At 31.7% G+C, this 27,316-nt stretch overlaps 4 protein-coding genes across 4 annotated transcripts in view; 1 reads left to right on the top strand and 3 right to left on the bottom strand.

Annotated features, from left to right (window-relative positions):
• Positions 1-3,867: 3,867 nt before the first annotated feature.
• LOC111624631 lies at positions 3,868-5,058 on the bottom strand. Its single transcript, XM_023367535.1, has one exon. The coding sequence runs from the start codon at positions 5,033-5,035 to the stop codon at positions 4,085-4,087; it is 951 nt and encodes a 316-aa protein (XP_023223303.1). The 5' UTR covers positions 5,036-5,058; the 3' UTR covers positions 3,868-4,084.
• Positions 5,059-10,840: 5,782 nt separating this feature from the next.
• On the top strand, positions 10,841-11,536 carry LOC111624590 (venom protein 302-like). The gene is made up of 4 exons (XM_023367483.1): positions 10,841-10,888; positions 10,953-11,000; positions 11,074-11,185; positions 11,269-11,536. The coding sequence occupies exons 2-4, from the start codon at positions 10,954-10,956 to the stop codon at positions 11,416-11,418; spliced, it is 309 nt and encodes a 102-aa protein (XP_023223251.1). The 5' UTR covers positions 10,841-10,888; position 10,953; the 3' UTR covers positions 11,419-11,536.
• Positions 11,537-12,740: 1,204 nt separating this feature from the next.
• The window catches only part of LOC111624608, a 16,434-nt gene continuing 1,858 nt past the window's right edge, over positions 12,741-27,316 (bottom strand). Inside the window, exon 2 of the mRNA XM_023367504.1 lies at positions 12,741-14,554. Coding sequence (XP_023223272.1) covers positions 13,575-14,525 — 951 coding nt within the window. The 5' untranslated portion in view covers positions 14,526-14,554 and the 3' untranslated portion in view covers positions 12,741-13,574. The remainder of the gene's footprint in view (positions 14,555-27,316) is intronic.
• LOC111624607 (ATP-dependent RNA helicase DDX51-like) overlaps positions 16,838-27,316 on the bottom strand; it is a 12,617-nt gene continuing 2,138 nt past the window's right edge. Inside the window, exon 2 of the mRNA XM_023367503.1 lies at positions 16,838-18,833. Within this exon, the coding sequence (XP_023223271.1) occupies positions 16,853-18,833 (1,981 nt within the window). The 3' untranslated portion in view covers positions 16,838-16,852. The remainder of the gene's footprint in view (positions 18,834-27,316) is intronic.

Here is a 27,316-nt window from a genome sequence, read left to right as displayed (position 1 = left end):
GGAAAATTTCTTCAGTACTTCGTAAAAACAAATGTCGAGAAAAAATAAAACAATTAATTGCCACGCAGAAAATATCTCCAGAAAAATTCCGCAAATTAATTCCGTAGAATTAATTAAATTTCTTTCGTCTTTGTAAGTTGAATTGTTACTCGGTAAGATATATTTGGTGCGCTTTAACACGCTGAATTGTATTGTCATGACCGTAAGAGAAATTAGTATCAAGAAATACACGAAATATTTTCCTTCGGGGAACATCTGAATCCACGTTCCACATACGACATCATCTGCGATTAACATTAAAGTAAAAAGAATAATATTACAATAGAGAAACAATTCGATTACATACGAATAGAATTCGGTTAATTTGCTATGTTCTCTCTGAAGTTTTCCCATATTTTTCTTCGTACCGAATCCAAATATTTTATTACAGTTTATAATGGGCTGTAGTATTTCTAAAGCAATGGAATACTCTTTGTCACACATCATTAGAGACGATTCTTATTGTTGTCGTTGTATTAAACTCTTCTGACGAATTTTCTAAGCGTAATCCACATTCGGGCACAAAAAAAAATTAGTTTTGTGGCTTTACTTTCAATTTCATCCGACGTGTTCGATTACAAAACACGTTAAAAGGTAATTTATTCATTCTAGCAAGCTGCTTTGTGCACTTATAACTGTTACTATAGCAGCAAAGTATTTGTGGAATTATTGTCATACAAATTCATAAGAAATTCATTACAGTAAATGAATTATTCACATTCTATTATAAATATATTGAGACAGAATTTGGTCACAAATGAAAGCTTTTAAATCTGCTTATTATTCATTAATTAAAAATCTGCTTGTTATTCATTAATATTTGAATAATTGTGTACTTTTACCATGAGAGATTTTTGTAGATGGTGTGATCTAACTATAATTACATTTTTCTTAAAATACCGAACGGCAATTAACATGCATAAACATAAATTTTATTAAAATGCATCAAAATTGTTAAAAATTACTACTGTACTTTTGAACTAATCGAAGAAATAACCTGTATATTAAAAAATGAACGTTCATTACTGAAAGCCGTAGAGTATAAATTTATAAAATTAAAAGATTTCTGTCATCAAATACTATTTTACTCAAAATGGTGTATTGGTGGCTTTGAAATCACCATTACAGTAAAACGGTATTTCCTCATGGGCCTATACAAAAGTACCAAAAAAGTATTTTTAATCTTTATCTATCAGATCGCCATACATTCTTTCAGAATCATGTCTATTATATCATCAATTTTTAACTCTACAATTTAGAAATACAGGGTCTCATCTCATTAATAATATTATTACACGCGGTAATTTGTACAAAACATTTACATATTTTTGATGATGATAATGAGTTATAAATTCCTATTGTCTTTTCTCAATCTCGAGAGAGGAGTTAAGTAGATGTAAGGCGAAACGGATATGGCAACCGAAGAGACAAGAAACCCCAACTTACTATGCAAGATCTTCCTATGCAAACTGGAGGTTATTATTGAAATACAAATTTTTTCCTCTCAAAGAAGATCTATGCTTAAATGACAAGTTCTTGAAACATTATTTTTGTATTGTCTTTCATTATTCATAGAAAAACATTCAATTTTTAGCCACTTTCTAGGAACTTTCGATAAAATATATGCTAGTGTATAGTAACTCTTAAGTAAATTAACCTAAGGAATTTTAAGAAAATTAGAATAATTTATGTAAGAAAATTGTATATAAACCGATCGATACAGAAAGCAATGTAATTTTTAAATATTATTAATAATTTATGTCATTAATTAATTCGTATTAATACACATAAGGTGAGATAAATTCTTCGGTTCTCAAGAATTTCTTTGTTTAATCTCATACTTTTAAAATGTAATGCTAATAAATCTTATCATGTAATGTATCTCGTATAAATTTCCATGACAATGCATAAAAATAATAAAAGCAAATATAATCAGTGAAAAATAATCAGTAATAAATCAGTAAAAATAAAAACAGTTCGCAGAAAGAGATATGATTAGTGTCGAAGCATCTAAGAGGCTATTCATACTAAGTCTAGTCTCGCTGAATGTTGAAGTTAAAAAGTTTAATAAAAAAGACTCACAATTCGTGGTTTTTACCACTCTTCTTACCAATAGACGTGCGAGTGAATGTTGAGAATAGTCTTCGACTACGTCACGTTTTTATTGCAGATTATATGCACGCATGCCAATGGAATAATTGGATCATTAGCAATTAGTAGCAGAAAAGGTCGGCTCGTTTGCAGATGCAATTCTTATGCCCGTATGGCTTGAATATTTATAGACATTCCAGAAATTGTAATGTTCCCATTATAGTGAAAAGACAGTTCCATGAATCAATATAGTATCGTTTAAATGTTTTTCAACCATGATAAAATATACAAAAGTAAAAATCATTAAAAATCCACTAAATAAATAAGGAAAAAAAACGTTAAAGAATGTCTTACCGAAGAAGAAAATTTAGATAACCAAAAAGAAATTATGATGACGACCATTATCATTACCACTGATAAATGTAATAAACAATAGACGTAAAAAGAAGGCAAATTTAAAAATAATGCACAAACGATGAGGAGAGAAATAAAATATAGAAAAAAGCAGTATATAATAGCGAATATCATGTTATATAATTCATTGATACAATCAATATCGTGCAATAATTCTGAATGTTTCTGTATAATGTCTTCAATAACGTATCCTAAATTTTGAAATTTATAACGGATTTCTATAAACTGTTGTGAAATAATATTAAATCTAAAAAACAGCAGAAATGCCAAGGATACAAAAAGTGAGAAATAAGAATAGAACTGACCTATAATATATGTATATAATAGGTGTATGTCAATATAACAAAAAACAATTTGCTTAATAAAGTAATATTGTTCGAAGAAAGAAAAAAATTCTTCATTTAGGGAACAAAATTTAATTTTATGTTCTTAATTTCAGTTTTATCCGATGTTTCTAGTCACAAAATACACGTTTTATAACGTATTTTCCACTCTTTAATACTGCTTTGTTTCTTTAAAATTGTTACCATAGCAGAAAAGAATCTGTGTAATTTTTGTAATGGAATTTTGTAAGAAAATTTTGCATAACATAAGTTATTTACATTCAATGTCAAACACATTAAGAGAGTAAAATGTTTAAGAAGGGAAGCCTTTAAATCAGTTAAACGTAATGCCTTCCAATAAATTAATATCATAAATAATTAATAATATGTGAGTAATGTGTTGTTTTAACATCGATCTGTTTATTTACAATTTTCGTGGACGAAGTATTTTAATTGAGTAGTTTCATGCAATAAGGCACGTAAGCTAAGTAAAAGTTTAATGTTTTCAGGAATTTTCAAGGAAATATTCCATGGTTTTGTTATTAAGTTTGATTTTAGGTACATAATTATACTTAAAACCCCTGTAGTAATACAAAAATTTTAAACCTATAAAAATATTATTTGAAGAAATTTGCTGATGAAAATGATACGGCGTGTTTGGTTTGCAAAGAAACGTGTCGTCGAACGGGTAAACAATAGATGCAATGCATTCATTGCAAGTTGGAAGACAATCAGGAATGTACCGCTCACGATTTTTGTGAGTACAGTAATACCCCGACTTACGCTACCCCGACTTACGCTAACCCGGAGTTACGCGATTTTCAAATCTCGTCGATTCGTCTTTTGTTTGAGCGCCACGCAACTCTCGATTACTCACTCCCCCCACACTATTGTTCAGCTTACATGTTCGGACGTGTCACGCGGAATCCATACATAGCTACAATTTATTTTGTGTTATTTATTTCTGTGTTNACATCGAGTCAATTATTTTCTTCCAGTGTATTCAGAATTAATTTTATTCATTTTTAATTATTAAATTTATCACGTGTGGTGGCTTAACGCCTACCTCTAGCCAAATTACTTATTCATGTAGTAGCGCAATAATGAAAACAATGTCATAGTTTTATATACATATTTCTTGTATATATATCTAAATACAATGTATAGAATATTTATAAAAACAGATCTTAAGTATCACAACCAAATTTTCAGCTCTCCTAAACAAAAATCATATCACTTTTCCCAAATAAAACCTGTCTAGCCATATCACCGAAAGTTTTATTATAAGTTTTGATATTATTTTCATCGAAATCTTCCAAGTGATCATCAGGAACAAGATATTTCCGGTGTCTTATTAAGAGATGTATAGTATGATAATCTCTCCAGTTGGGACTTCTTACACCATAAAGCATGAAAGCCAAATTCTGAACACCAAAATCGTAAGGCACCCTGTGAACGAAATCCGGACGGAACAAAAGTATGGATTCTGTAGGCAATTCTCCAGCATTATAATACCATCTTGTAGGTCTATAGTACTTATAAGACTGATACCATAATTTCAAAAACCGAGAATTCCTGTGGGCTATCAGAACTTGCGTACCTAAAAATTGTTTCGGTGGCCAACCTAATGCAAATTCGAATTTCCTGTAATAATGAAGAGGCTTTACTACATAAACGTCACTATCCAAAAATACTCCTCCGTACTTCATTAAAATTTGAAGTCGAGCAATATCTGAAGAGTGATACACGGAGCTAAGACGTTTGCCAAAAATGTAAGTGGGTATTTTTTTGTACTGTACACGCAAACCTGGTATTTCTTTCACCATATCCCAATACTTTCCTGTTAAGTTGTGACAGTCGCAATGTATCACTATCTCACTCGGTTTGTGATTTACGTATACAGATTTTATGTTTATCATATCGACGAAATTCAACTGTGGATTCCGAAAACGAACGTAATGAACAACATCCGGAACTATTGGATAAGGATAACCTGTTACGTTGTTTGAATTGCTGAAGTCGACAATGTCTCCTGCCCAAAAATTGCGGAAAGTTGGATGCGAAGTGATTCGATTCAACAGCAAGATAAAACTCAGTGTGATGATTAATGCTCCACAAGTGTAAAGGATTCGTCTCAGGGAACATGATTTAATGTTATGAAAACGCATGTTACTTCGAAAAATGCTGTACTTCAAATCATATTCTTCTTAGTACCATAACCAAATAATTTACTGCACGCAATAACTGGATACAGAATTTTGAGTGAAACGGGACAATCTTCCGAATTCGAAGACATTTTCTATGATAAATTTAAATCGATAAACAACTTTCAAGTTTATATTTCATAAATTTTAATCAGTGGGAGAATGTACAGTATCTTCAATTAAATATTATTGGAATGTTCTTAATTTCAAGATATTCGGTGAAAAACAGCAGAAATGTGTAGTAAAATTATCTTTTTACACCTAAATCTGTTCTTTAGCCATTAAGTATAGTAGAAGAGGCGAGACGTTTGCTTCAAATATTCAATCAGCATCGACCACAATAATATTCTACTTGAGCTGAACATCTGTTGCTATAGAAATGATTGAAAAATCTACTTCTGCGTATTTTCAAAACTGTTCCACTAATTTATTAATGTAATTAATCGATTACTTAATGGAAATTTTCTATTCTCTTAAGAGGAAACATACTTATCTTACATTAAGAACAAATTTCATAAAGTTACGGTCTTATATAATATATAACTTAACGATGTTTTGACAGGTAAAGGTAATATAAGTACAGATGCACTTAGACTACCTTATGTAATAGCCTCTATGCTTTATCATCTATAATTATATAACCAAAATTACTGTTTTGTAGTAAAATATTTTTGATATTTTTCAAATCTGTATAGCAGAAATCAAATTTTATATTTTGTGAAAATTTTCTGATTTTTGANGGCGCCTTCGTCCCCATTGACGAGTTAACTCGTCAAGTTTACACAGAGTTACATAAAACTCGGTCGTTTGGACCCTCCAGGAAAATTTTTTTTTAATTTTTAATGTTTTTGCCTCCAAAATTTTTGCAAAAGTTTTTTCCCGCGAAACAATTTTATCACGATTTTAATCTATTTTTAATGACGCAGGATTAACGCTTAATTGTTTTTTATGGGATTTTTATATGAAATTTTATTCATCATTCGACAGTTGTAGTGCACCGATTTTACTTAGGTAAAGTTATTTAAAGCTACTTTCTGATATCAAAAACGATCTCCAATAGTTTTTTTAAATTTTTTTATTTAATATATTTTATTATATATACGTTTAATTAAGTCGGAGAGGTCGGAAATCGCAATAAAAAACGTAATCTTTGAAAAATATTTAAAAATATACGGCCAGCTAGTATACACCCTACTTTAAACCTTTCTCCTCCTGTAGATTTTATGAGAATGATCCGCGAAAGATGATACCAGCTGTTCTCAAGGNACTGGTAGTCAAAAATGAATTTGAGTTAAAACTAGTTTTAACTAGACAAAACGGGTTTTAACAAAGACATTCAGTATAAACTAGTTTCAACTAGACAAAACGGGTTTTAACAAAGACATTCAACACAAACTAGTTTCAACTAGTTAAAACGCGTTCTAACTAAAAACGGGTTTTGACTGTAACATATACATTACAAAATCCTATTAAATACTATCTTGAAGATTACATAGCAGTCGGAACTCAAAAGCTGCTTAAAATATGAAAATAATAGTTAAAAATAATTAGCACTAAAAGCATGTTATAACTATGCATTACATAATCAATTTCAGGAATTTCTATTACGGTTTTATGTAAGCATGTAACTAACATGCTTACATAAAACTAAAACTATTTAGGGGAAAGATTCTGATTAAATCAATGTGTTTTACTCAGAAGTAAAGAAATTACATAAAATAATAAAATACTGTAGCAATTTCCTAATAATGAAGTAAGATCTGCCAAGGGGTGCTCCCTGGGAGGATTTGGAGATGTTAATAAAACTAGAAAAACTGCAAGTGACCAGCCTGTTGGTCAGACGGCCTATGGCCGATGGTCAAGATAGCAGTCTACTGCTCTGGGACAAAAAATCTCCAGGAATTTTACGGGAAATGGTCCGTCCGGGTATGTCGGGCCCTGTCCCTCACTACTCGGTCTCCTCGTTGTGGGCCTTGACGAACCCATAACCGGCTTGCTAAAAGAGTCCCTCTAGTGCCCACAGGGTGGAAAGAGGAAAAAACAGCCTGTGTTCAGGCCTAGGAACTAAATTACCACTGCTCGGTGGTTTTCGTCCACTCGGACTCTGGGAGGGTCAAAGCAAGAAACATTACAATGATTTTACTATATCGTTATGACATAATTATTACAATGAACGAATTATTTTTGGGATCAATAAATACATCTGTAAATAAAATAAAATAAATTGGTGTTGTATTGATAAGCATGCGAAGATAATGCACATTAAACAGATTACAAGACCACCAGTGCATCAAAGAGAGAATCTTGCTGATGGTCGTGGGTTCATGCCTCGCCAACAGACTGGCCGCGTGTAGTTTTCTGGGTTTCCTTCACATGTATAGCATCTAAATATGGGCCAGTTACCCATAAACGACCTCCCAGAAGATATTCCTTTTTGGCAGATTGCCCATGTATCGCTTTGCGTAAACGAATAAACTAAAAAACAAGACTACAATTACAGAAAGATCTGGATAAAGGAATGTTATTATGATAATCAGTCAAAAAAACAAGCATCTTGAAAGAAAAATGCTTCGAGCTTTACTTTTTTCCTTGAAGTCCTTGCGTCTATATTAATTTCGCTGAACATTATTAGAACACCTTTGAACAATATTAGTGAAGGAACTTTAAGGCACAAAGTAAAGCTCGGAGCCTTTTTTCTCTGCTTGTTTTTCTGATTTATTACCATGATAACATTGCTTTATCCATAACTTCCTGTAGTGTAGTCTTTAATGGGCACCTAATTTACATTTTGGGTCTTACTGTCAAATGTTATTTAAGTATTATCATGTGACAACTTTCAAAAGTCTTTTAGTTGTTTTCGCAGATCTTTACATTTTAACCAGGTTCTACCATTTTTAATGAAATTTCGTGTATTTTTCAGTCATTAATAACTGTATAATAGAATGGTTTTCATGATAATCTTATAGAAACGTGATAATCTGCAATACGTCACAGCATGTATAGCTGATTGATCAATATGTTAAAATGACTGCTGAGACTTTTTGATTTATCTCGAACGTGTACAGAGTTATTAACGTGTTTCCTTTCTTGTTACAGGTTGAAGAACAGGCAACACAATGCCCCTAATACAGGAAGAACGCATGGAAATTGTCCTAATGGCAGGAGGGAGAAATTGCAGTGTAATTGCACAGGCTCAGAGCCGGCCCTACCATAGGTCGAACAGAGCAGCCGCTCCAAGCGCTAAGTCCTAGGGGGCGCCTCAGTGGTAAAGAAAATTAAAGGGTATAAATTAGGAGCAATCAAGGGGGCGCCATAATAGGATCTCTCTCCATCCTAAAACTTGCCTCGGGCCGGCACTGCACAGGCTTAAACGTTTCTTATCATGGACCGACCACGTCTCCCTGAATTTCTGGAGTAGGTTGGCAACTACTACCTATGGCACAGGCACATGGTGTGGATGACATTGATTAAAATCTTGTAAAAACACCTTCGAACTTCTCTGCCTTATCATCAAGACAATTTCGGTGTTAAGAACATTGTGTTGTCTGTTCTTTAACTTGTAACTACAAAGGAAACACATTAATAACTCTGTAACCGTTTGAGGCAGATCACAAAATTTTTCAGAGAGATCTTGTGAAATTCTGGCCCTAAATGATCACATGACAACCTTCTCATTTAAAATTTCGGAGTTTCATTCAGTATGGCTGCCAATATGAGAAAATTAACTGATATGAGCAAATTAACTTTGGATACATTCTATGTTCTGTAAAAACATCCTGGAAGTAGCAGGGTGTTAAGTGACTTTCTTTACCACCCTGTATATCGTTCTGTCTATACAGGGTATATCGAAAGGAATATCGGAGTTTTAAATAATTCGTACGGTTATACGAGCAAACGTACTGTACAACTTTGTAACCTAAGTGAGAAATGAAAGTAGCTGTGAAAATTCTGACCGGCAACAATAAAGCTGTTTCCTCCTACCGCAGCGTGACTGCGCCAGTGTACGCGATGATGGCTCAGGATCCGCCATTTTGTACTCTATTCTGAAAGAAACAGCTCGAGAGTCGCCATCACATCACAAAATTAACAATTTTGAGCACTTGTGATGTGTTACAAAAACCTTGTACATTCTTCTCATATCAAACATAGTTTATTTTATACTGCAAGTAAGACAAATTATACAAATTTAAAACTCCGATATTCTTTCGATACATCCTGTATTCTTTATAGTGAATAATTTGGTGATTAAATCTGTATAAAAAATTGATATTTGAAAACAGTGAAAAGTTAATTTGTGATTTTATATGTTTTATTATCTTCAGTTCTTATGTAAACGAATAAAGATGGATTAAAGTGAATTCCTGTGAAAGCTTTTTTTAATCTATTCAACAATAAAATTAATGTAGAAGTAGAACAGAGAAAATAGAAAAAGCTGTCATATACAAAATACAAGTAATTATTGAAAGTCAGTACAACAAAATACAATTTCAACACGAGTAGATCCCTTTAGAGCTTCGTAATGAAAAAATCTAATAAAAGCGAAATCATTAGTTGCCATAAAAAAATATTGCAGTGAAATATACCATAGACATTCTATTAAATCCGTTGATACCCTTTCCTTCTGATGTATGCCTTTATTGCTTACAAAAACTATGTATGTAGCAATGATGGGCTGAATGAGATACTCTCTTTCGGAAAACATCTTTATCCATGCACCACAGATGATGTTACTTTTAACTGGTGTCAATGCTAACAGGGCACTGTTAAATTAAAGGAAAAGTTCAATTAGAACTGAGTAGAATTCGAGTACTACGCTTATGTTGGAATGTGTCCATATTTCTTTTAGTACCGTATCCAAATACCTTGCTAGAAGATATAATAGGACAGAATCTTAGAGAAATTGAACAGTCTTCACCTTCCATTAGTCAGTAATCAAAATTAAAGTATTTTATTGTATTAACTCCTCACTTAAAGTTACTTCTAACAGTTTTGTAAGTATTAAATCATATTTTCCTCAACTTTTTCCAGAAGAATATTCGGGTATTTTAGAAAAGGGGAAAAATCGGCTGAATATCTGCTCTAAAAATCTTGATTTATTCTATCTTACTTCACTGTTCGTAGCAATAATCTTTATTTATTCAATTAATGAAAAAATGTTGTAGTCAATTGTTTCCATACGTAACGTAACTTGAATTGACTATAATCTATTATAATTGATAAAATGATACTACTTCCCCATTAGTTTCTAGACAACTTATACAATTCATTCACATTATACATTTTAAATATATTATACTACATATTTATAGGTACTGTACATTTGATTTATAGTTGAGTACTTTTGATACTTGCATGGGTTTAACATATTTTTTAACCTCACACCAGGCGTGGGATACAAAATGCACGTACAGTATGTTTATCTTATAACAAAAATTCATGTCTTTTTTATTAAAAAAACTCAATGAAAAAATATTTTTGCCGGCATTCTGGGGCTTGCATTGCCTAACTTGCATTCTCTGACATCACGCTTTTAGTGTTTCCCCTATCAGAGTGGATCAACATTATAAGTTTCATTCTTTGAAAAATTCAAACATTAATTAATTATATATTTTAAATTTTAATCGACCTTTTATTATCTAAGTGTTTTTTTTACAATTTTTTTTTATCATCTTACTAGAGATACCAAATCTCCTTTTGTATGTTTTCTCATAGGTTAACCTTGAAGCTAATTATCAATATTTTGGGAAATATAAAAAGGGGCGATTGAAGTTATCTGCTCTTTCCAATTTCATTTCTACATAACGAAATATACCTCAAGTAAGTACACAATCGGTTTAAAAATAAAGTTTATATCTTATGTATATTAATCTTCACTTTTCAGAATGAAATCTTCAATTCTCTGCTCTTTTCTAGTCATTTGTATAGCAGCGTAAGTACATATATTTGGGTTTTGCTCTTTTTTCTTGGCCTTCTATCAAATTTAATTCATTCTTTGCATTTAGAGCATATGCTCTGGATTGTCCTTCTTGCGACAAATCGCTATGCAAGCCACACGGCAGATGCCCAGCTGGAATAGTAAAAGACGTATGTGCATGTTGTGAAGTCTGTGCCAAAGTAAGCATCAAGCATGCAAAGCTAAAAGTATGATAATGTAATGTAATTAATGAATAAAGTTTAAATTTATTTTTAATTAACAGCGTATAGGAGAAGAGTGTGGAGGTCCTTGGAACGTATTCGGGATATGTGGTCACAGCTCCGTTTGTGCCAAACCTCCTCCTCCTCCAGAAGTCGATAATAAACAAGTATGGTATTTTAATCAGAAAGGAATTTGCTCTCCCCTTGTTTAATTTATTAACAATATAGATAGAGTGAAATCCACATTACTCTGTTTACTTTGCTAATAAATTGCGTTTAGAAAACTTCATGTATCAGTTGTTCTTAATAAAATTTCTATCTGCTACATAATTTAGTTCATTTTAAACACTTATTTCAATGCATAATACAATAAATTACTTCCATATAAAAGTTGTCCAAAAGTGAATTAATGAACATTCAATAAAACGAAACAGCTTACGGACATTCTATTGACGCGTTGCTGATAAAGTAGTTTTAATACAGGTAGATAAACGAGCCAATTTTATTTGTAACGGAGTATGTCATTGGTTCGCTTATCCAGCTATATTTAAGCTGCTTTACCAGGCATTGAAACTGAAAAAGTTAACATACCGAGCGCAGTAGTTTACTTATTAGTGTTTCTTGCATGGAAAAAATAAACCGGTATACCCAACGAGCTAGAATATACTACATAGACGGCTGTGACCATTGTTATAGTGGCAACGACGAGTACTATCGACCGCCATTTTACTTTAAGTCAAAACATTCAAGTCTATACTGTGGTCGGCAAGATTATCAATTTAGAATGTATTTTTCTCGTCTAAATCTAGATTGTTTCATTTCGAATTTAACTATTTCCTAGATTTTATTTAATTATTATCAAGAAGGTAAGATTAAAGTGTTAAGTGTAGTACTTAACCCTCAATAAAACTATTTTTATAATCTAAATACGAGGCAAGTCTTAAAGGGTTTTTTACTCTCGGCCATATGATTGTTTATTTATAATGTACTGTACTCAGGTCAGTTTGATCCGTACCATATCAGTACGTTGTTAATTTTTTCGGACAATATTTTTATATTTTGCAGAATATATGTAGGGTTAAATGCCAAATTTCGTTTCTTACAGACGCCAGCACACGAATATAAGGAATATTTTTTTGTTAATTTTTGGCTTCAGGTCTCAAAACGTGGAGATTTACAAAAACTCTGACGGTAAAATTTGACAATGTTTTTCCTTAATATGTATATATAACAGTCGGAAAATTAAAATTAAGAATGTTTAGAAATGCATTTAAGCTATCGCTACAGAATATTTTGCCTTCTTTACAAAACATTTAAATAAAGGTTTAAAGAAAGAAATGTCTTATTTTCTAAATTAAACACAAAATATAAGTAAGGTCATTTTGACTCGCACCATCTTAGTTAATTAAGTGTTAAAACTCTTCCTTTTCTTTGCACACTTTTACACGAGTTAGAATATTCTAGCTTGTTGCCTTTACACAACACAAATGGAACTCCCTCTTGACTAAAAGGAAAATGGCGAATGTGTATTCAATTTTTTTTTAACATGGCGTCGCTAAAGTCACTCTATTTAGTATATTCTAGCTCGTTAGGTATATCACACTGTACATTAGTTAGTTACCATAATTCAATTGGTACATCGTATAAGTTTTATTGTAGGTTCTTATGAAAGATAAACTGATATTTTGAAATTCCTTTAAAAGGACACCAACGTATTTCCAAAATTTTCGCTTGGCCACCAAGATATTATATTAAGAAAAGTATCATACTATCGTCTTGCTTAGGATGTATGCCTGCCTCTCGGGAAAACCAGTAAAACTTCGCTTTGTAACCATCCCTAAAATTCCCCTGTAAAACTGCTTATATCAAACTCCATACTGATGGTCATGTCTCTTAAAATGACATTTATTTCTTGCTTTCTTATATTGTCTTTATCCCAGTTTACGTGGCCAACAGAACTGGAAAATCCCGTGCTCCTAAACTCCGCATATTGTTTACAGCTTTGTTGCTAGTATTAGAATAGTTTGCCGAGATTTCTCCACCAGATCACGTTCGAGTAAAATAAAATATTCATTTAAATCCCATAAATCTATTAGGCTCGACCCAAAGCGGGACTTGAACACACATCGAGTCAATTATTTTCTTCCAGTGTATTCAGAATTAATTTTATTCATTTTTAATTATTAAATTTATCACGTGTGGTGGCTTAACGCCTACCTCTAGCCAAATTACTTATTCATGTAGTAGCGCAATAATGAAAACAATGTCATAGTTTTATATACATATTTCTTGTATATATATCTAAATACAATGTATAGAATATTTATAAAAACAGATCTTAAGTATCACAACCAAATTTTCAGCTCTCCTAAACAAAAATCATATCACTTTTCCCAAATAAAACCTGTCTAGCCATATCACCGAAAGTTTTATTATAAGTTTTGATATTATTTTCATCGAAATCTTCCAAGTGATCATCAGGAACAAGATATTTCCGGTGTCTTATTAAGAGATGTATAGTATGATAATCTCTCCAGTTGGGACTTCTTACACCATAAAGCATGAAAGCCAAATTCTGAACACCAAAATCGTAAGGCACCCTGTGAACGAAATCCGGACGGAACAAAAGTATGGATTCTGTAGGCAATTCTCCAGCATTATAATACCATCTTGTAGGTCTATAGTACTTATAAGACTGATACCATAATTTCAAAAACCGAGAATTCCTGTGGGCTATCAGAACTTGCGTACCTAAAAATTGTTTCGGTGGCCAACCTAATGCAAATTCGAATTTCCTGTAATAATGAAGAGGCTTTACTACATAAACGTCACTATCCAAAAATACTCCTCCGTACTTCATTAAAATTTGAAGTCGAGCAATATCTGAAGAGTGATACACGGAGCTAAGACGTTTGCCAAAAATGTAAGTGGGTATTTTTTTGTACTGTACACGCAAACCTGGTATTTCTTTCACCATATCCCAATACTTTCCTGTTAAGTTGTGACAGTCGCAATGTATCACTATCTCACTCGGTTTGTGATTTACGTATACAGATTTTATGTTTATCATATCGACGAAATTCAACTGTGGATTCCGAAAACGAACGTAATGAACAACATCCGGAACTATTGGATAAGGATAACCTGTTACGTTGTTTGAATTGCTGAAGTCGACAATGTCTCCTGCCCAAAAATTGCGGAAAGTTGGATGCGAAGTGATTCGATTCAACAGCAAGATAAAACTCAGTGTGATGATTAATGCTCCACAAGTGTAAAGGATTCGTCTCAGGGAACATGATTTAATGTTATGAAAACGCATGTTACTTCGAAAAATGCTGTACTTCAAATCTGCAAATAAAAATAATTTATTTATTAAAATAAAATATTTAATGTTATTTATTACTGTTATGCAAACAAAAATTTTGTAATCTGATCCGTGAATATGTAACGTTGAAAAACTAAAAATAAACACTTTTATTAGTCATGTTTTTCGAGTGAGAGATAGGGATGGCCTCACCTACCATATACATCACAATTGTGTATTATGCACGCAACGTAAGGATTAAATTCTACATTTGGTTGTAGTTATTGTATTTCGGAATGGAGAGTATGGTAGGAGAGGAATAGGTCATTCTATACATAATTGAAATATAGTATTAGATATGTGCCCAAAGTTTCAGCCTTCTGTGTTAATTAGAAGTGGGTGGAATTCCATATGCGATATTTGAGGACATGCAAAGCGAATTTTCTTATTTAATGTTTTAAACTTGAATGAAAATTGTGATATTTGTTTTCTCATTTTTAACTCTATACCTTGCCTTTTTCCAATCTATTTTGGTTCGGCCAGGGGCAAAATTGAAGATAGTGATGGGCATATATATCTGATATACTTGAGACAGACCACCCATAAAATATTCTTGGAAAGTTGCTCACCCAGATTCAATCCTACCCTCAAAAATGGCAACTGCTTTAACCACGTAATCAATATATATTTTTTTAATTGTATTGTATTAAACATATATTTAAATAATAACTCCTTTGCTTTTCTGAAATTTTATGTATTAGGGGAATTGATGCTATTAAATTTTGATGGTTAAAGGTTAACGAGGTGGGGAGATAAAGGGGATCGTGTGTTGTATCTCGAGTATGGTCGGACTTAATAAGGATTTTATTTATTATTAGCATTTATAAATTTTTATAAAACCTGTTCTTATCCTCAAAATTAAGCTTTATTCCATTTTATAATTAAAAATATAGTTTTTAACAATAAAGTATCATAAAACAGACGGCTCCACACACCGTTTTAAATGTTGCCGGAAAATAAAGCAACTCGTTGCTGGTTTTTTAAAATTAGTTATGATGTCTCGTACTTTACATTATAATTTAGACTGGGTTCGGACAACTTATTAGGTAAATTATATGTAGCCTTTGTAGTTTGGTTGCAAGAAGCCACTTTGTCTGTAGTGTGTGCAGTAGTTGCAAGGAATCTGTCCCATGTTGCTGAGTGAAAAACGACTGTTTGCATTTCAGCATTAGTGTTGATCTGTATACATATTGGGGATATTGTGATAAGAAAAACTTCTCATTTGGTTTTGAATGGATAGAAAAATTAAAATATAGCTGTTATACTATATATAACTCATTTCTATTCCTAATGTTTTTACAGTATAACATAAAAATACATTGAGGGGGAACAATTTGTCACTACAAAATAATTGGAGGTAATGTCCCTTCTGTGCTATAAGGATCTACACTCATGCATTACATTTTTTGCATACTGCATTATCATCTATTTGTTCTTTACTAGCTATTTTTTATCTTTGGACCAAGTCATTTTAGTTACAAAAAACAAACATAAATCAATTTTAAAAAGTTACTGAACAAAACCATCAAACCCTATCACCAGTATGATACATAAATAATTTAGTAAAACACAAAGAATGTGGATTCACCCAATTTTATACACTTCATTTAAATAAATTTTCCATTATAGTTATAAAGAAATTTTTACACTAATCAATTTAGACGTACATATATATTATTATTTCTTCAGAAACTTCTATTCAAATATTAAAAATTGTAGTAAAAACACCAAAAAAGCATTTTGTACCAAGATCAATGCTCAAAAAGACAATAAATATACAAATTTATATCATAATTAATGATATATAAATTGAAATATTTATATTTTGAGAACCTGTAAAAAGTGTTAACTTTCAAGGACAAAATACTATTACAAAAACTTAATTAATAAAAAAGCATAATCATTGTACTAATTCAAATACAATCAATTTGACACAAAATTATAATGTATTTTTAACTTATGAAAGTGAAATGTTGTCATACAATGTGCAAACTTTCAAATGCTTATAAAAAATTTAAAACTAAGTGTTAATTTTGCTGTAAATTTGGCATGTAAAAATTTCCTGATTACTTTTCGTTTTCCCTAAAATCCTTCCCTTTTATGTGAATTTTTAACTTTATGAAGGAATTTCTCCTCCCTGAATTTTTCCACAATTTCCCTGATTTCTCTGACTGGTACACTCTCTGTTAAATATTTTTTCTTAGCATAGCATTAAATGTACCAAAATAAATAATACTCTAAATATTTAAAAATAAGTTTTATTATCAATATATGTTATATTATTATTTATATTTATCACTATTTTTTAACATATTTATTTTTTTTTTATTTAAGTGTTTTGAACGAGACTTTTTCTGTTGTTCATTTGTCAAGTGATGTGCCATTTCTTTTATGGCAACTTCGTATTTTTCTTTAAACGTCTCTAATTCTTCTTGTAACACGTTAAGTTCGGATAACTTTTGTCCCGGAACTGATTTCATCATTAACAAAAAATCTCTTTTCTCTCCGGCTTCCATCAAAGTAATGGCAACTCCTTCTTTACCGGCTCTAGCAGTTCTGCCAACACGATGAATGTATGTCTTAAGATGCAATGGAACATCGTAAAGAATCACACAGTCCACATCTTTGATATCCATTCCTCGTGCCATGGCATCAGAACAAACTAAAACTGTTACTTTTCCTGAAATGAATTTCTTTAAATTCTCTTTTCTTTGAGAGTTTGGCACTTTAGAAGAAAACTCTTCTACTGTCAATTTACCCATTCTCTTTAAAACCAAATGTAATCTATGAGAACTCTCGACAGATTTTGTAAAACATAAAACTTTTTTATAATTTCTCAATACGACAAGATACCATGCCACTAAGGGTTTCAAGGTTGGATTACAAACAACAAAATATTCTGTCAACTCTGCTGGAGTGACATATTTTATAGTGGGTTCATTTGTAATTTTATTGATAGACTTGTCATTTTTCTTATATTTTGATACTTTAATTAACTTTGGATCAATAGTACTAGTGAAAAGTTTTGGACAAAAGAGGGAAAGTTGTTGAATTTTATCAGAATCTTCCGACAATGTGGCCGAATAAAGAAGTTTTTGCAGTGGATCAGACATGTGTCCGTGGACGCAAGGTGTCAAATAAGAACAATTAACTTTTGAATACAATTGCTCTTGACAGCAGCAACCATTGATCTTTTGAGCATTTTCTCCATATATGGCTTTCTCTACTTCGTTCAACCATCCTTGATGAATTTCTTCCATCATTCGATCTGCTTCGTCAATAACAAGAAACTGTAAGTGAGACAAAGAGAAACCATCTGTGCTATGTAGATGATCGATAAGTCGACCTGGAGTAGCTACAACAATATCAGCTAAACTATGAAATCCACGAATTCCTTTTTTAACAAGACTTTTTTGTTCTTCGGCAAATGTTTTGCTTCCTGTCAGTTTCGCTACCGTCAATGTAGTACTTTGACAGTAATTATAAAAAACTTTAAAAACTTGTTCGGCTAAATCTCGTACAGGCAACACGGCTAAACATCTTACTGCCGTAACAACTCGATCTTTTAAAGCCATAACAATCGGTATGACGAAAGCCAAAGTTTTTCCACTTCCAGTTGGAGCAGATACGCAGATGTCTTCGGGTCGACAATACCATCTTTTATAATTTGAATTTATAAGTTCTGGTATCACAACTTGTTGAATTGGAAAAAAATGTGAAATTTTAAAAGTTTTTAAATTTTTAAGAATAGATTTATCAAGATTATCATATTCTTCAACTGGAATTTCTTTCTTATGTAAATCCAAATCCACAGTAATTGGATTAGCAAGCCAATCGGGTAGAACACGTTGAACTTGATGCTTTTTACGAGACACGTCTTCGCCAATAACAGTGTATTCTTTTGCTGCATTCTCCTGTTTCCTTAACAATTTCCTTTTCTTTTTTGACAATTTTACAGCTGTTTTTGATTCTACTGTTTGTGCTTGTACAGATGAATTGTCAGAATCACGACTTTCATCACCATCAAATGTTTCTGTCGTTAATTCAGATTTTACGCCATTTACAGATGAATCATCATATTTAATTTTCTTATTAGGTATATTTTCAGTATCTGAAGACACATCTGCATTTACTTCTAATAATTTATATTCTTTAAATTTCTTTTCTCGTTCCTTTGCTTCTTTCAGAACTTTCTTTATGATTTTTCGCTTTCTTTTTTCAGTTTGTTCTCCACTTTCAATTTCATCATCTGATCCATAATATCTGTAAAAAATATATACATGTATGAATAAATAAATTTTTGAAAACAATGTTTAAAATATTATATGATTTCTTTAAATACAAAACACATTTTTCTGTACTAATTATTTGTTTTGAGCAGATATATACAGTGGTACCTCAGGTTACGAATGCCCCAGCATACGAAATTTTCAGGATATGACATGAAATTCGAACATATTTTTGCTCCATGATACGAACAAAAACTCACCATACGACGTTACATTAGTTCGCATTTTTCATTTGTTTTTCTTACTATAGTTATTTTTTTTAATGTATTACTTGGCTTTAATTTGAGTATGTTTTTCTCGTTGGAACGAATTATTTGGTTTTACATGTAATCGTATGGGAAAAGATGATCCACCTTACGACATTTTCATGATACGATCTCAGTTTCGGAACGGATTAATTTCGTATCCTGACGTACCACTACAAGCATTTACACATTTATTTTAATAAAATTAAATAAAAAAACAGACTGCTTTGTGTGTATGTAAAAGCAGATTACTGCTTTTACATATACACATTTAGAACCAAGTGCTTTCAGTGCTGCACTCCATCCTTGGAGCATACTACTTTCTAAAATGCAGTATTTAACCATTCAGTTTCTTAAAACATTCAAACAATTTTAATGATAAAACAAGAGACAAAATTAAATATTTTTGTAACATTTGAACACTTTTTATAATGGAAAGACAAACCAAGCATTTAAAGATGTACTAAGTAATTATTTACTAATAGTTAATCATACTAATCAGCTCTTGTACCAATTAATCATTAAGTGATGATTAATTCTCCAACAATCAGAGTAAACGATAAATAATTATTCATATATTTGTAAAACTATATTTCTTAAGGAATGAGCTTCAGTCTCATTCCTAACCAATAACTGGCTGTGAATGGCTAGCATCACATCTGATTGATTAATTTTCAGCACCATTTGAAATAGATTGTTGTTACATTATTTCATATTATTTTGTTAACTACACTGAACTCAAAAGAATGTCTGATGTGCAGAAGTAACTCAGATTAATTTATCAATTAATAATGGAAAAATGTAACCACCAGAAATATTAAAATTATCACAATGATTCTATACTGATGCTATTCTGAGCAATTATGTTCAGAATTGCATAGAATCATCAAGAAAGTATATAATTAATTTAAGAATCCTGTTTAGTCAATACATATAGCTGTTATTTACACTATATGTGCTAGCTGCACCAGTTTTAAATCAATTACATAGCCAACAATGTAATTATTCTTCTTAGCATCCTGCATATCAAACAAGCAGGCCTACTAAATGCAATTGTAATGGACAGGTGCTAAGTAAAAGAAACCCTAATTTCCTTTAATACATGAATATAAATTAATTCCTTTTTTTATTACAATGTAATCATGCTATGCACCTGCTACACCGTTTGTCAGAAAAGTTCCAGGACAAAGCTTGTAAAAAATAGAAAATTGCAATTACCAAGTAACGATCCTAGCTCCTGTCAAAATAGTCCCCTCAGCTATCTATACACAATTGCCAATGTTTCTGGAGGTCTTGGAAGCAAGCAGAGAAAGCTTCAAGTATGATGCTTGTTAGCTCATTTGTCACAGTCCTTTGGATGTCTGCAATATCTTGATGAAATGTCCCTTTTAGTTGTAACCCTTTGTCAGAAAAGTGTGATTTTTTCTTGTTTCTGTTAGTGAATAAAGCAACTGAAAAGGACATTTTGTCAAGATATTGCAGACATCCAAAGGAATGTGACAAATGAGCTAACAAGCATCACACTTGAAGCTTTCTCTGCTTGCTTCCAATACCTCCAGAAACATTGGCAATTGTGTATAGATAGCTGAGGGGACTACTTTGACAGGAGCTAGGATCATTACTTGGTAATTGCAATTTTCTGTTATTTATGAGCTTTATCCTGAAACTTTTCTGACAAAGGGTGTAGTATACTGAATAAACAATTAGAATTGTAGAATTTTCTTACTAATCAATGGTGTACATACACTGAATGGTGATTCAAAAATGTTCTAATTTCTGTTTCCTGTAAAAATGTTCTGATTTTGAAATCGTATAAATTCTTGTCTGGCTATCTTAATTTACAGTAATTAATGGGATCGTTGTTAAAACGTTATAATTTGTTATGTTATACAGGTAACCGTAACCCCCGTATAACACGGCACTTCTATAGCACAAATTCACTCTAACATGGTTCGAGAATTCAGAACATCTCCCATATAACACGGTGGTTTTATAGCACGGGTTCACTCTAACACGGTTCGGGAATTGGGTAAAACCCTCGTACAACATGAAATGTAATAAAGGGTGCGTTCTTTTATACTTCCGCATAACTCCGCGCGAGCATTCTAATTGTTTTTGTGGCTACTTTGAATGCTCTTTCAACAAATAATCCATTTAATGGTTGAATTTTACAATTGGGACCCTTCTTTTGCCTCTAAAAGCTCATTTTAGAATTATAGATTCCTCCATCACGATACTATTGATAGTGTGGGCGCTGCCATCTTTCTTTCACCGTCGTTCCTAAATGCCTACAAACAGCAGCGCACTCCCGTTGCAGAGCAACCGCTATTAACGAATGTACCTAAAAACTGTTACCAGTTGATGATGCTCATGCGGAGATCATCATATAGGATAAATAATCCTCTGGTAAATATTTTCTTAAATAATAAATAAGTATTTTTTACCTATGAAAAAAATGAATAATAAATCCGATTTAAGTAAGGATTTAACAGCATGTTTTTTAATTTTTGGAATCTAACCCCTCTTTTTTCACTAGTTCTTTGTTTCATATAACACGGCAATTTTTTTGAAACGTAACTCCCGTGTTATACGGGGGTTACCTGTATTTATTTAATTGAATGGTTAAAAATATAACCTTTTCAATTTGTGTTATCTTCAAATTTAGCTAACTAAAAACAATAAATTTCCCCTGCTATGGAAGTGTAATCCCTATTATAATAAATAAATAATTTAATATTATGAAAATAATGGCAACATATATATTACGAAAATACATTCTACAGACAATAAGTTATAAAAAATTGGTACCACTGATGTGTATCCAAGTGAAAGAGTAAAAGTTTGTAATATCCTTCTTATATCTTTCAAGAATTATATTTACAATTACTAATTCAAACATTCTTCCACCCAATTTCTGTTCAAATTATTTACATTTAAGAAAGCTAATAATAACAATAAAAATAAAAGTGTTTGTTTTTTCTTGGATATTATATTCTTCTTAAAGTCTTAAACTATGGTCTTTATGCATTTATTTCATTTTACGACGTGTGTCTCGTAACATTTTACATATTTATCCCATAAATTTTGCCATAACAAATTTCTCATGTATATAAATTGATTTATTAAAAAAAAAAACAATAATGAATTCATTACTAACTAAGAAATAAACAGATAAAATATTTTTCACTCACCAGAAAATATAAATAAATGCAAACACGTACACTATTTGCAGTTATAAAGTTTTCACTTTTTGAAATTCTACTCTTCCATAAATGCAACTACAGCATAAGTTTATGAGATAATAAACAGTCGATAATAAAAGTATAGACATCAGTGTTTCAATTTATAATTGAAATTGAAAATTATCAAAAGAGTACTGTAACAAAAAGACTAGAACGATCATATATATTTTTGGTATGTATTTATCAATAGTAGTTTTATTGATGTAGCAAAACCCAGTAATTGTTTTAATTATATTTTTAGTGATTTGTATAAAGAATCAGGATTATAAAAGGAATCATAAAAAAACAGAATGAATTACATTTCTGAAGATTTTTTTCTTTTATTAAAATTTATGCTTAAATAATTCTGTGCAGCAACCTAAATCTCCAAAAATGAAAGTTACTATTATCTTTAATTACAATAAATATATATAAAGCCATACCCCATTATCCAAATCTATTGTGTTGCAACAATTTAAATATAAAGGTTCAGAAATCAGAAAGTTTATTCCATTACTTCTTAAACACAAAATTTTAACTCATTACCAGTCCATTCAATTTCTCCAAATCACATTAAAACACTTCTAATAAATAATTTACTTATCAATCCACAGTTTAGAAGACAAGTATTACTTCTAAATTCTAACTTTTAACCTAATTATACCATAAAAATTTGCCTAATATATTGATAAAAAAATAGACAAAATATAGGTTATAAAAGTAATCATAAAATAAGTCAGTTAAATTGAAAAGTATCAAAAAACCAATGAGTTTTAATTTTTCAATTTAATTGATCATTTCCGTTACTAGTTTCTCTTAATTTACAAAAACTAAACTTTGGCTTTTTTAGTAATTTAAATCATGCAGGAAACTTTAATTGATATAGGCTTTATCGCTGTATTTGGAAATGCATTTCAAGTTCTGATGACCCCTTTTCAGTCCTTTTAACTTATTTGGATAATCATTTAATTGAAAAATTCTAGAAATGTGTTCAATTTCTTTATTTTGCTCAACATAATTACTCGTACATATTTTAATTTTTGTGATGTAATGTTAACTATATTCCTCTTGATATACATAGACGTACTGGAATAATAGTTAAATACTTTACCTATATCACAAGATTTAATGTATATTTTTAAACTTAAGGTTCTCTGTGTGATTTAAGTTATTATAAAACCCAGTTTTATTTTAACAGTGTGTTCCAAACCACAACTGCAATTCACCATTGATTATCTTATGATGAAATGAAGACAACTCAACTTCAATGTTTTCAAATTATAATTAGTTAAGAAAAATGAAATCATAACAAAAGTCAAGGAAATGAAAAACATGTTAAGTCTACAGATTTTTTTTACCTCTGCAATTGCATCGTTAGGAAATATTACTTTTTCTAAAAAACTACAACAATAATTATTACAGTTATTATTGTTTTTAATCAGTCTGTAATATCAATTATAATGGAATAAAATTCTTCCACCATATCTATGATATAGTTCAACACACATGGTATGGCAGAAAAGTAATGAGAGAAATTTTTTTTTTGCAGAAATTTTATTTTATTTTTATACATTAATGTTATCGCCATCAAAGTAGTTCCCTTGGGCATCAGTGGAGGGTGTTGTTGCCAATCTTTATAGCAGTGCTGGAAGGCTTTAACTGGAATCGCCTGCAACTCCTTTGAATGTTATTGACAGTACCAAGATGACATCCTTTCAAATGGGTTTTGATCTTGGGAACAAAAAAACATCACATGGACTGAGATCAGGTGAATAGGGAGACTGGTGAACCACAGAAATCTCTTTCTCTGTCAAAAACTGGTTGATGGATTGGCGTGTGAGCAGTGTCATTGTGGAGGATCCAATTGTCCGCAATGTCCTGTCTGATGCCAAGCACCCTTTTTCTGAGAGTTTCAAAAGCTTCTCTATAAAAAATTTTGTTGACAGTTTGTCCTGGAGGTACAAATTCTTTGTAAATGATCTCCATACTATTAAACAAGAAAACGAGCATGGACTTGATTTTTTATTTTCTCATGCGATCTTCAATCAAGGGGATTTGTCAGTGTGCCACTCTTCACTTTGACATTTTGTTTCAGGATCATACTCGAAAATCCATGATTAATCACCAGTAATCACACAACTGAAGAAACCTGGGTTTTTTTTTTCAATTCTGTTGAGAAGGTCAAGACACACATGAATGTTTTTCTTTTCAATTGCGAGGTTTCTTGACACCATCTTGGCACACACCTTTCTCATGTCCAAATCTTGAGTTGAAATCTGATGAAGGGTAAAATGATTCAAATTTAACTCACTAATCATCAGCCTCAATGTTAGTCAACTGTCTGACTTCACAAGACTCTCACTCGTTCCACATTTTCTGCAGTTCTTGACATTGAAGGCCTCCCTGAGCAAGGTACATCTTTTTACTGCTTCTCAGCCTTCCAAAAATGCTTTCTACCACTGAAAAACTTGTGTTCTTAATAAGGAATGGTCCCCGTAGGCTCATTGCAACTTTTTATACATCAAACTTGCAGATTCACCAAGCTTAACACAAAATTTGATGGCACACTGTTGCTCCAAATTTTGCTGTTCTATTTTCCATAACACAATACAAAAACAAAACTTCACTTATCACGCTCTCTAGATTGCATAGTTACCACACAAGGTTGAAACTGTTACTAAGTGTCTGGAAGGGACTGACATACAAGCTACGTTAAAGAGAAGTCTCAGTGTTGCCAGATCGTTCTCAATGATGCCAATCTCATTACTTTTCTGCCTCACCTCATATAACAACTTTCAATTGTGGTGAGTGTATTGCATGTCTGTTGAGCTCATCATTAGTTGGTGTGATAAAATCATTTTCCCATCATTGTTTATAAGTTGACCATTCCAAAGCCCAATATTTTGGTAATATGCTAAATGACAGCCAGATTAAATCAGGCTACTTTATTTCTCTTATTTTTAATTAAATTCTAAATAATTTGGTACTAGAGGTAAGTGTTATATCTTTTATTAAATTTAATAATTATAGTAAACATGAACACTGAAGGCATCCCCAGTCAGCGCCATAAGTAACCGAGGATGGTTATACAAACTTAAATATGTCTGGAAGAGAGGATCGGGATGGAGGTCCAGGTAATGTAACTGGCAACACACCTACATGGTAAGTAGAAGTTACAGGTTTGATTCCACTCCAGACCAATTCTTTTCTTCCAGAATATTCTAAATTATTTATTAAAGATTAATTTAATTACAATTATTAAATTTAATATGAAATGGTACCTAATGTCTAGCTCTAGTACCAAATTATTTAGAATTTATTTTAAAATAATAGCAGTAAAGTAGCCCGATTTAATCCTGTAGTCATTTAGCATACTATAAGTCAGGGCTTCTTAAACTTTTTTTTATTCACGACCCCATTTATGATTGTGATTTTTTTCGCGACCCAAAAAAAAACATAAAGATATATACCAAGGCTGTTTCATCAAAAAATCCGCCGACTCCGACTCCTTTTTACTTCCCAACATGTTATGTATATACAACGGAAAAGTATTGAAATCGTGTCAAATTTGACCCTCCATGTNTGATTGTGATTTTTTTCGCGACCCAAAAAAAAACATAAAGATATATACCAAGGCTGTTTCGTCAAAAAATCCGCCGACTCCGACTCCTTTTTACTTCCCAACATGTTATGTATATACAACGGAAAAGTATTGAAATCGTGTCAAATTTGACCCTCCATGTTTCGTTTGCAAATCTACACTTTGGAGACCTCCCGAACTCCCCAAAAAGTCAATAAAAGAGGAAAAATTCGCGCGAGTGTGTGTGTTGGTGTCTAATTTGTTTAATTTCTTTATTTTCTGTTCTGAGATATTAAACAATATCTCAGAACGGGTAAAGTTTAAGAAACGAAATGTGGCACTGTAGCTTGCATATAAAGGGGATTTAATACTATTAAATTTTGGTCCTTAATTAAAGGTCGACAGGGTGAAGACATAAAAGGGGTCATGTGTCATATGTCTTAATGAATATTTTACTCGTTACTAGCGTTCAAAATTTAAAAAATAAAAAGTAAAACTCGTCTCTAACCTCAAAGTAAGCTTTTTTATCATTTTATAATAGTACAGTAAAACCCGTTAAGATATTCTCGCCTACGATGTTAGAATGTATATGGGGACATGATTTAGTTCAACCACTCTGACGGTTAATAACTAACTCCTGTGTTAAACCATCTGACTACAATTCTAACCACTCTGACCGCAGAAATTATTAGGCTTCAAACAGGGTGAACAAAATCATGCCCCATACACACAGTCTAACATCCATACATATAGAAAAAAACCTCGAATCTTTTGCATATCTCGAAATTTCAAGGTGTCCTAAGTCCAAAAATGTAAAAATTTGGGAGGGGTCATTTTTTGAACGATTGTTACACTCTCCCTCTGTTATATATAACAGCCGAAAAAGTAAAAATTATCGAATACATATTTATATATTGACTGTTCATTACTTAGAGGAGTCTTTTAGCATTGGAATAAAAAGTTTCTACGTTCTATAATATAGTTTCTATTTATTGAACCTTTTATTCTGAGGTTACGTGATGACATCAGAATTTCCGGATCTCTTTTGGTAACAAGTCCGCCCCTAGTCGGAGTCGGTAAATTTTTTCGCGACTCCACAGCCCTGATATATACAAATTTGCAAAAACAATAATGGTGTACTATCACAGTTCACTCTTGTGTTACAATGGAACAGAGACAACTGAATACACTGAAAAGTGACAACACTACACTAGTACACACTACAGCGTTGCTGAATCGTTGTCTCGCTGCACCAGAAGTGACACAAAGCGCAACTCACGAAACCTATGACACAAAGCGTGCCATTTTCAAACTCTCACAAATTATTTTCAATATTTTGCATTAAAATCTCGCGACCCCAAGATTTCGCTAAGCGACCCCAAATGGGGTCGCGACCCATAGTTTAAGAAGC

This window comes from Centruroides sculpturatus, unplaced genomic scaffold (genome assembly GCF_000671375.1).
Source record: "Centruroides sculpturatus isolate CEXI.00-Female unplaced genomic scaffold, Cexi_2.0 scaffold56, whole genome shotgun sequence".
NCBI lineage: Eukaryota > Metazoa > Arthropoda > Arachnida > Scorpiones > Buthidae > Centruroides > Centruroides sculpturatus.
Note: the sequence above shows the minus strand (reverse complement) of the source record. Positions and strands in the feature narration are given on the sequence as shown.

Bases quoted from the DNA above. Each gene is read 5' to 3' on its own strand.
- LOC111624590 (XM_023367483.1), top strand. From the start codon at position 10,954: ATGAAATCTTCAATTCTCTGCTCTTTTCTAGTCATTTGTATAGCAGC. The intron at 11,001-11,073 runs GTAAGTACATAT...CTTTGCATTTAG, and splicing joins CTAGTCATTTGTATAGCAGC to AGCATATGCTCTGGATTGTC. The intron at 11,186-11,268 runs GTAAGCATCAAG...TTTAATTAACAG, and splicing joins GTTGTGAAGTCTGTGCCAAA to CGTATAGGAGAAGAGTGTGG.
- LOC111624631 (XM_023367535.1), bottom strand. From the start codon at position 5,035: ATGCGTTTTCATAACATTAAATCATGTTCCCTGAGACGAATCCTTTAC.